General features: G+C 40.2%; 1 protein-coding gene across 9 annotated transcripts in view; it reads right to left on the reverse strand.

Annotated features, from left to right (window-relative positions):
* DCAF6 (DDB1 and CUL4 associated factor 6) overlaps positions 1-10,800 on the reverse strand; it is a 160,891-nt gene extending 150,091 nt beyond the window's left edge. For all 9 annotated transcript variants that reach the window (XM_072648734.1, XM_072648733.1, XM_072648732.1 and 6 more), the window contains exon 1: positions 10,549-10,800. In XM_072648734.1, the coding sequence (XP_072504835.1) occupies positions 10,549-10,645 (97 nt within the window). In that variant the 5' untranslated portion in view covers positions 10,646-10,800. The remainder of the gene's footprint in view (positions 1-10,548) is intronic.
* Positions 10,801-10,837: the final 37 nt, after the last annotated feature.

The raw sequence follows: 10,837 nt of genomic DNA on the forward strand, positions 1-10,837 counted from the left end.
AAAACTTTAGGCCTGGAATATTCACTGAACTTTATCCATTATAAATGGACCTTGGTAACGATATAACAAGGGTTGCAGGAATAAACACAAAGACTAAGGGGATGAGGTCACTGTAGTCAGCTGGTAGTATGAAACTTAACAGAAATAGAAAAGATGGAATCAAGTATCTAATTAATACTATTTAACATGTGAATTTGATTTTCTACCACAACATTCCTGAAATACTATCAAAAGCTCCTTTTGGACAGCTAATGACCATTTAATTGGGATCTAATTAACATCAGCAAAAGATTAAACTAAATTTGACTAAAAAAATACTAGCCTTATTCTGCTTTCACCAAAAATACATTAAACATGTTTTGAAGAAAAAAATGACTAATTATAGGTTTCTTTATAAATATTGGTCATTATCTGAAATAGAATTAAAGATGTTTATATTTTAACAGTCCCCCCAAAATGCAACTTTATTACTAGAGTTTTTACATTATTTGATATACATTGCCATGTATTAAAAATTCAGTTGAATTTTCATCCCATCCCCAAGAGCTTTCAAAAACCACAAACGTCAGGGGAAAAACAATCTGGTACCCATTCCAAGCTGCACTGTAACTCTACTCAACCATCTTATAATCATTATATCTATCTCCCCAGAACCAATCACAGTGCCTGGCACTGTGCTTTTGTTTGGGATCTAGATCTTGGCAAAGGAAACTTTTTAGGCAGTTAATAAATAATGAATGGTGGTAAAATCCATTAGTACAACTTAAAAATCAACTCAGTGGGCATTTTATTAAGGGTGGATCAAGAGCATCATTTTCCTATACAAAAGACAAGAAAAATTATTACTGTTGGTGACAATATTCTTATCATTCCCTATTCACCTTTCTCCTATGCTGCTGAAAAAAAGAACAATTACTCTGAAAGGCTCTTTCTCTTATCTTGAGAGTGTACCATGCATGGGATCCCAAAAGTATAAGCTTATCACAATTTGTAAAAACCTATTCATCTTCTTCATTTTAGCAGTATCTTCTTCAAGAAAAGCTAAGTACCACTCAATCACTAAAAAGAATTTCCCAACAAATTATCAAAATAAAAGAATGATTTTGTGAAAAGCACCCTCCTTTTCCCAAGTACGTGGGATGTGCCTGGACTTTTAACATGGTTACTAATGAATGTTTTTTATGGTTCTTCACAGACATACTATTTTTATAAAGTTAAGAAGACTGATTCCCTAAGTCAATACAATATTCTCTGGGTGATACTGTATAGCTATAATTTGAAAGTTAAAATTTAAATGACCAAAGTGCAATGAAAAAACACTTGGTGGGTTCAAGGATAACACAGAATGCTATATAATAATGCCTTGCATGCTAGAAGTGAATTAATGTTGGAAGAGCCATGTAGGAAGAATGAGAAACAGATGGATAGCCCAAGTGATATTCTGGTACCCTGGAGACAATAAAAAAATATGCTGGAGCATATTGGAGAGAACCTTTATGAAGGATGTGTAACGAAAATACAATACTGAATAGGGGATATAAAGGCAGAAACGAAAGTTAGTAGCTGTTTTCAAGGAGTTTGAAGCTAGGAGGTAATAAATGAGCAAAAAGATAATACTAGTTAGGGTAATTAGAAAAGGTCACATGAGATGGTATATAAACTGAGCCTTGAACAAAGCTGTAGTCTAAGGTCAAATACAAAACTGGCAAAGTCAACAGAATCAACATTTCCTCTTACTGAAAACCCAGCACCTTTCTCCATCACAACACACCAATAACCAAGAGGTTTTATTTTACTGTGACTGATGTTATGTACAGCTAAAGTTTAAAATGTCACATGTTAAAAAAAGCTCTATGACTCATCCACATGGCTGCTCCATCTCATATACCTGTATCTGCTGCACATTCTAATTTACTTCTTATGAATTCAAACTATGCTCAGTTAATTTTCTTTGCTCAATTAGCCTGCAGGCTCTCCAGGCCTACAACTGAGAGAAATGAAGTTTGTAGAAGAGCAAAGAGCAAGCCTATGGAAGTGAAACCCAAAAAGTCAGATCAGCAGTTCTAAGTGCGGCCTTGGCCTGTTCACAGGACTCTTTCAGGGTGTCCAAGAGGTCAAAACTATTACTAATACACTGCCTTTTTAAATACTCCTTCCTTTTCCAATTATATATCTGTGTGAGAATGGCTTTTCTTCATCTACTTCAACCAAAACAACACAATGAATGCAGAAGTGGACAGGAGAATTAAATTAAAGAGGTAAAGAAAAGAGTAAAATGACTCCAAATAATATGGGGGAGTCTGGGTGGTGAGGGCCCTCCTTTTTGTAGCTAGGAGGATGAGAATAACATACAGTTTTAATTTTCTCAAACTAAACAAAAAAGGATTTGGGGGAGCTGAATCTTTACTTAAAAACTCACTCAGTACATAATTATCCTCTGGCTCCTCATTTCTCTCATCCTTTTGGGTTTTCCATTCATCAACAACTTTTACTGCCGTCATTCTTTGGCTACAGTTTCCATCAAAGCCAGACTATTATCTTGTGATTACACATGAACCAGCTAGGCTCTATTTGAGAGGTACCAAAGCACATAGATGTATCTCAAACTCAATACATCATAACTCATTCTTTTTGTCCCAAATCATCCCCTCTCTTCTCATTTCCATACTAATCAAAACCTGTCACTGAAGCTTACAATCTCAGTGTCATCCTCAACTCCACTCTCACTAATTCTATGTAATCGATATGTTTTCAATCCTATCCTTTTTACCATTACAACTTCTCTCATATGTCACCACCTCTCCACTAACGTGGCCACAATCCTAGCATAAGCCCTCATCACCTCACAAATGGACTTAATGCAAAATTATTCTGGTTCGTCTCCCTGCCTCAAATCTCTCTATAGTTCAACCTCCACTCAGCTGACAAAGTGGTCTTCCTAAAGCCTAAGTCTGACCAACCATATTACCTCTCTACTCAACAAACTCCATTAGCTCCCTATTTTCTCTAGGATCAAATACAAAATCCCCTGTAATTTATAGCCCTTCACATTATGAACATTTTCTCCTTTTCCAGTCTTATACTTGACTCTCTTCCATACACTCTACCATAAACTGCTCTTTACTTCTCAACCATAGGCTTTCTGCACTGTTGGTGCAGGTAGACCAGCATTGTTGAAGCACTCAGCTTAAAGCCCTGGGAGGAATTGAGATGATCTGAATCTCAGCCCTGAGTGGCAGCCAGCCCCTGCCTAAAGCCCCTGGGGGAACTGAGCAGCTGATATGATCTCTGCCAGGAGTCTGGCCAGGGAGTAAACTCCTTTCCCTTGGTTGTGCCACCTTGGAGGAACTAAGAACTTACAGATCCCCAGAGTATACCCTACTTCTGACAAAGGACCCAAAAGTCAAGTAACTGGTTGGGAAAATACCCAAAAAAGGGGAAAAAATAAGAATATAGAAGGTTACTTTCTTGGTGAACAGGTATTTTCTCCTATCCTTTTAGATGAGGAAAAACAATGCATACCATCAGAAGAAGACATCAAAGTCAAGGCTTCTACATCCAAAACCTTCAAAATAAATATGCAATGGTCTCAGGCCATAGAAGAGCTCAAAAAGGATTTTGATAATCAAGTAAGAGAGGTGGAGGAAAAATTGGGAAGAGAAATGAGAGCAATGCAACAAAATCATGAATAGCAAATCAATAGCTTGCTAAAGGAGACCCCAAAAAAATGCTGCAGAAAATAACACCTTTGAAAATAGGCTAACTCAATTGGCAAAAGAGGTCCAAAAACTCAATGAGGAGAAGAATGCTTTAAAAAGAAGAATTAGCCAAATGAAAAAGGAGGTTCAAAAGCTCACTGAAGAAAATACTTCTTTAAAAACTAGAATGGAGCAGATGGAAGCTAATGACTTTATGAGAAACCAAGAAAACCAAAAGAAAGAAAAAATAGAGGACAAAGTGAAATATCTCACTGGAAAAAAAAATGACCTTGAAATAGATCCAGGAGAGACAAGTTAAAAATTATGGGACTACCTGAAAGCCATGATCAAAAAAAGAGCCTAGACATCATCTTTCATGAAATTATCAAGGAAAACTGCCCTGATATTCTAGAACCAGAGGGTAAAATAAATATTGAGAGAATCCACCAATCAAAAAGAGAAACTCCTAGGGATACTGTAGCCAAATTCCAGAGTTCCCAGGTCAAGGAGAAAATATTGCAAGCAGCTAGAAAGAAACAATTAGAGTATTGTGGAAATACAATCAGGATAACACAAGACTTAGTAGTTTCTACATTAAGGAAATGCAGGGCTTGGAATATGATATTCCAGAAGTCAAAGGTACTAAGATTAACACCAAGAATCCCCCACCCAGCAAAACTGAGTATAATACTTCAGGGGAAAAAAATTGTCATTCAGTGAAATAGAGGACTTTCAAGCATTCTTGATGAAAAGATCAGAGCTGAAAAGAAAATTTGATTTTCAAACACAAGAATCAAGAGAAGCATGAAAAGATAAACAGGAAAGAGAAATCACAAGAGACTTACTAAAGCTGAACTGTTTACATTCTTACATGGAAAGATAATATTTGTAATTCTTGAAACCTTTCTCAGTATTTGTGTAGTTGGAGGGATTATATACACACACACAGAGGCGGAGAGACAGAGAGCACAGGGTGAGTTGAATTGGATGGGATCATAGCCAAAAAAAAATAAAATTAATGGGTGAGAGAGGAATATATTGGGAGGAGAAAGGGAGAAATGTAATGGGACAACTTATCTCTCATAAAAGAAGCAAGAAAAAGCTTTTTCAATGGAGGGGGAAAGGGAGGAGTTAAGAGGGGAAAAAGTTAAGCTTACTGTCATCACATTTGGCTCAAGGAAGGAATAATACGCACATTCAATTTGGTATGAAAATCTATTTTACACTACAGGAAAATAGGGGAGAAGGGGAGAAGTGGGGTGGGGGGATGATGGAAGGAAGGGCAAATAGGAGAAGGGAGTAATTAGAGGTAAACACTCTTGGGGAGGGGCAAGGTCAAAAGAGAGAATAGAATAAATGGGGGGCAGGATAGGATAGAGGGAAATATAGTTAGTTTTACACAACATGACTATTATGGAAGTCTTTTGCAAAACTAAACATATATAGCCTACATTGAATTGCTTGCCTTCTCAGTGAGGACGAATGGGGAGGAAGGAAGGAAGAGAAGTTGGAACTCAAAGTTTTAGGAACAAATGTTGAGAATCGTTTTTGCATACAACTGGGAAATAAGAAATACAGGTAACTGGATATAGAAATTTATCTTGCCCTACAGAACAAGAGAGAAGATGGGGATGAGGGAAAGGAGGGGGTGTTAGAAGGGAGGGCAGATTGGCAGAAGGGGTAATCAGAAAGTAAGGTATTTTGGAGCAGGGGGAGGAGAGAGATGGGGAGAAAATTTGGAACTCAAAATTTTGTGGAAATGAATGTTGAAAACTTAAAAAAAAAAAAAAGAAATCAGGGAAGCTGGGAGGTGGAGATGATGAGGGAGCGTTGTGTATAGTATATTCAGGAAGGACTAGCACCTCTGGTGTGAGGTTTACTAAGGCCTTTTTAGGGATGCTCAATCACATCTGATGTCCACCAGGCACTCAATGCTCACCTGTGGCTCCAAAAAGCTGTAGCATAGGCAGCAGTCACACCCCAGTAAAACCAAATGAGCAGACAGTAAACCACATTGATGGTAACTGACAGATATCCTGTATGTACTTATTAGTGAACATGAAGTGTTTCAAGCAAGGAGAAAGCAAAGAGGGCAAGTATATCTGGATTATAACACCATGAAACCAAATGAGACTGGAAGTAAAAGCAGTAGCCTCATATCACTGATATTTTTATTTATTATTATTTTATTTTATGGTGAAGCTTTATGAGGGTAACTTGTCCATTATCCCATAGCTAAGTAACTATCTAAAGGAAAGAGAGTCAAACCCCAGCGTCTTGACCAAGTCCAGTCTGAAATTTATTATCCTATGAGCTCTCTTTCACTATTCTGTGTATTTCTTTTATTGTCCCATACTCAGTTCAGTAACTTGCACATTCATGAAAATCTATTACTTTAGGGTAAGTGCTTTCCTTTAGCAATGTAGATCACAACTCCTCTCACTTGACTGACATTTTCCTATCTCTGCGCCTTTGCTTACCTTTTCTCTGTAGAACGTTATTTGCATGTTATCTCCCCCATGAAACTGTAAGCTGCTCAAGAGGAGGGACTTTTACCTTTCCTTGTATCTCCAGCACTTATCTCCTGGCACACAGTAGGCATATTAGTGTTAATTGGCTGGCTCTTTCTTCACATGTTGAATTCCTAGCCACCCTAAATCCCAGCTGAAATGTCACCTCCTTCTTGAATTCACCCTTCAATCTCACATCACATATAGCATTCTGTTGTCAGTCTAATTTATTTGTTATTATGACTAGTTGTATGTGTGTCTTCCCCACCTACCAGCCTGTAAACCCCGTGAGAGCAGAAACCACATTTTATGTAAACAGTCCATCTCCAGCTTTGCTAGTATATGCTCAACAAATAGCAGGCATTTAATAACTGTCTGAATTGAATTCAATTTATATTTGAATATATATATATTCAATTTATAGCTTTTTAAAAGAAGCTAAACAAGGTCTATTATTTCACAGAAATACCATGGGTGTGAAAAGTAAAGAGAATATTTTCAACTAACGTAATTATAATTACTCAATTTTGTAAACATTTATTAAGTACTTACTGTGGTGAAACAGTTAACTGTTTCTCTTTTGGCCGCGAACCCTGAGGGTCTTCCCCTCCCGATTTGATTTTTTTTTTTTTTTTGGATTAAAGGGACCATCCCTTGAGTAACTACTTAAAGACACCTATTCACTGAATGGGTTTAACCTCACTCAAAGTAAGAACCTGAAAAGACCATACATAGCCTAAAAGGGTCATGCATGATATCCCATTGCATCAAGGGCCATCTCTAGTCATTCTGATGAATATATCTGGCCATTGGACACAGACGGCTCTGGAAGAGAAAATGAGGCTGGTGACCTTGCACAGCCCTCCCTCACTCAAATCAAAGTCAACGCCCTTACATCATGGTCCTCTTCTAGAACAAAGGACAAACACAGCAACTGTGTTGAAAGCCTTTGCTGATACAAGGTTTCAAAAAACTATGGTCCCTATCTAAGGTAGTTAACAGTCAAGGTGGTTTGGGGGGTAAGGGAGACTGGGTATAGAAAACATACAAATAACTCATACATAGTAAGCACATTAGAGAGATGCACCATAATGCTCTATGTACAGTCCGAAGGAGCAAAGGTCATTAACAACTGGAAAGACTGGAGAAGGAGTAGGAATTCAGTAAGCAAAGAAGAAAAGACATTCTTTAGGGAAGGGGATGACCAAAGACACAAAGAGGAAAATGAAGGATGTTTTCAAGTAATAAGCAGTTCAATTTGGCTTAGATCCTGAAGAACATGAAAATGACAGAGATAAGGCTAGAAAGGCAAGGTGGTGTCAGATTACAGATGGCATTGAATGCTAGGCAAAGGAATATGAACTTTACTCAATAAGCAAAATATTCTTGAAAAGAGCAATGAAATGACCAGTTTTTTGCAGAAGGAATCGTCTGGCAGTGTATGAAGAGTCATTTAGAAAGGGAGGGAATACAGGAGGAAAACTCATTGGGAAGAACTGTAATAAAAAAATGACAATTTTTCATTGTAACAAATGAAAAAACATTTATTTAATAATGATGTGTGGATGTGAGAGATGTGCAGATAAAAGTGACAGGATCTCATGACTGGCTACATATCAGAGGAAAGAAAGAGAGTAACACAAAGATGTCAAGCATGGAAGGCTGGATGATTGGTGACAGGATTAGCCAAGTCAGAAAGAACAGATTTTAGGAAGAAAGAAAGATAAGCTTGGTTTAACATGTTTAGTCACTGGAATATCCTGGTAGAAATACTCCGCAAGCAGTAAGATGTGGGTCTTGTAGCTCCAGAAAGGAGCAATGTAAAACTTCAAGATTCAGAAGTTGTCTGCATAAGGGTTATAGCTGAAGAGCCACATTAGTAAATGAGGAGAAGGAAAGACAGACCTTTGGATAACATACATGGCTCAAAGAGTCAAAAAAAGGAATGAGAACTCAGATGAAGAACTACTTCAAGAGATGTCTAGAACCAGAGTCATATAATGCCAACAAACAAGTAAGAAGGGATGGCAAAAACAGTACTTACTTATCTTATTAAAATTAAAATATCTAGCAGCTAGAAAATAACCACCAAATAGCATGAATAATGTCAACAAAGTGATAATGGCCAATGCTTTAAATGGCGAATGTTGTAGCTTCCAAGAGTGTAAGAACACATCTTTCCAACAGCCCAATGAAGCCATTCAGCTAGCAGCCATGGGTCTGGGTTGTTCTTGTTCTTCAGACCCCTTTGATCAAAAGCTGAGTATGTCTAGAGACAGAAGAACTGGAATCCTGGATGGCAACCTAAGAATCTCAGCTAAAGGGAGTAGGAGAATACATCAGCCTGAGCACTGAATCTTAAGACTGCCACAAATAGTTTCATTATATCTACAGTTTTCCAACTCATGTTACATGATAACATATGAGTGTTAGTATGTATTTTTGAGTCCCAAATAAATGCTCTGAGAATCTGAAGGAGAGAGAGTGTGAGCATTACTTTCAGTTATCAGGTACAGAGGAAGCAGTCTCTGGTCCAAATCCCACTTCAGATGGTTACTACCTCTATTGTGACATTAGCCTTTACCTACCTGTGGTTTCCTTACACCAATAAAATGAGGAGAGTTGATTAGGTGGCTTCTTCCGTCCCTTCCAACTCCAGATCTATGAGCCTACAATACTAGGTTACCAAATCAATGAACTAACATAATTACTTGTATTTAAAAATAATTAAGTCTTTAACAAATTTCATCTTGCCAACTTAGACTACTGTTCTAAAGCTATAGCAATTCAGACTTTTAAAAAAAGATTGATAGCTTATTGAGTATGAAACCATTTTGCAAACCTAAGTTCTGGTTAGCAAATGAATATGTAAACTGAAGATTATTTTTACCTAACTTATACACTTAAAAGTTTATAATTTAATATAAATTTGTTATAGACTAAGAGTTTATAACATCTGGGCGTTAGTTCACTCTTCTGAATAGGAGGCTGGACTAGAGCATCTCTAAGAGCAACCTTCTGAGACTATATAAAACATAATGAAAGTGTTTCTATTAAAGTATCCTACAACTCAAATTGACTTTTTTTTCCCTCTTCCCTTCCCTCTCCCTTTTACAATCCAGGGAAACAGAAACAGAATTAATTATAAAAGCTTATTGGAAAACATTTTCACCAAATACATACATACATGTATATAGAACATATATACACACATATATAAAACATAAACAAATCACATGTATAAGTATACAGAGTTGAAAACAAATTTTATTAAGCTAAATTTAAAGCTGATTCCTACATTATACTTATTTAGGTCAACTGTCTCAGTAGTAACTGAACATTAATTTAAAAGCACCACAAGAAGTACTTTTTAAAAATCATTAATCTTACTCAAACAATTAACCCTAGCCATTAGAATAATCTCCGGTTCTTCGATTCTACTAACCCCAACATATTTACTTCGAAGTTCGGGCTAATGTGACAATAACCTGTAACTCGGCTGGCAAAGGCGGAGGTGCAGACGAAGAACTTTATCATAAATAGCATTATTTGTCATGATATTTTCGAAAAATACTACAATTGCTCGGTAAAAATAATCCGGCAGGATCCAAGCCTGAACTTTGAAGGAGCTGTACAATCCTTTAGGTCTACCTCAACAGTTGAACCACACTCGAGGCCTGAGCAGCCCCGAGAGAACCCCAGGACCCAGGGGCACCAACGGGGGGGTGGCCAGGGCTCTTTAAGCTCGCTCCCGCCCCGCTGAAGGGGAAGGGCTCCATTTCGGAGGCTTCACCAGGGGGCAGATAAGGAGCTGGCCAAGGCACCTCCAGCGTAAAGCTGTCAAGATGACGAGAACGGCGGCGTGTCCGGAGGGGGAGGGGAGGGGGCCGGTTCAGCTGTCACTTTCGGACGCGCTCCTCGCCTCCCGGGAGTTAGGGCCGACCCCGTCCGCTCCCCAGGAAGCCCCCGAGGGCCGGCTCGGGCCCGGGCCCGGGCACGGGGGTGGGGGGCGGGAATAGAAACTGTGGCTAGTTCGGGGGGTGGGGAGGACAAGAGAGCCAACTTTTCCGCCCAATCCGGCCGCTCGGACTGGGGGGCGGGGGGGGGACACCGTATGCAGCCGCACAGAGGGACCCCCCTCCCAGGATCCCACCTGGGCCGCCTCCCGCTCGTTCGGAGGGGACCGCGGCTGCAGGGCGGGGGCGCTCCGCCACCCACGGGACCCCCCCCCCCCCGTGTCCCCGGCCCAACAGCCACCCCCTCCCCCACACGCCGCCACCGCCCCCCCCGCCCCCTCGGCCGGAGCCGCCCGGAGCCCCCTCCCCCGGCCTCTCACTCACCCAGGTAGCGGCTCCGAAGGCGGGACGGGTCCTCCAGCCCCAAGGACCGCTTCCTCACGTCCCACAGCAGGTGTGGGCAGCAGCCACCCCGAGACATGGCGCGGAGGGAGGCGGGGAGACCCCGGGGTGGGGGGAGGGGTGGAGGAAAGGGAGGGGGGAGAAGGGAGGGTGGCTGGGGGGGGGCAGGGAGAAGGGGGCGTGCACGAGGAGGCTCCGCTTCGAGGCGCGCGCGCCGAGTCTGGCTGCAGTGCCCGGGCTCCCTCCGACACGATGCCCGGGCTACGTATCG

The sequence above is a fragment of the Notamacropus eugenii genome, chromosome 2, assembly GCF_028372415.1.
Source record: "Notamacropus eugenii isolate mMacEug1 chromosome 2, mMacEug1.pri_v2, whole genome shotgun sequence".
Classification (NCBI taxonomy): domain Eukaryota; kingdom Metazoa; phylum Chordata; class Mammalia; order Diprotodontia; family Macropodidae; genus Notamacropus; species Notamacropus eugenii.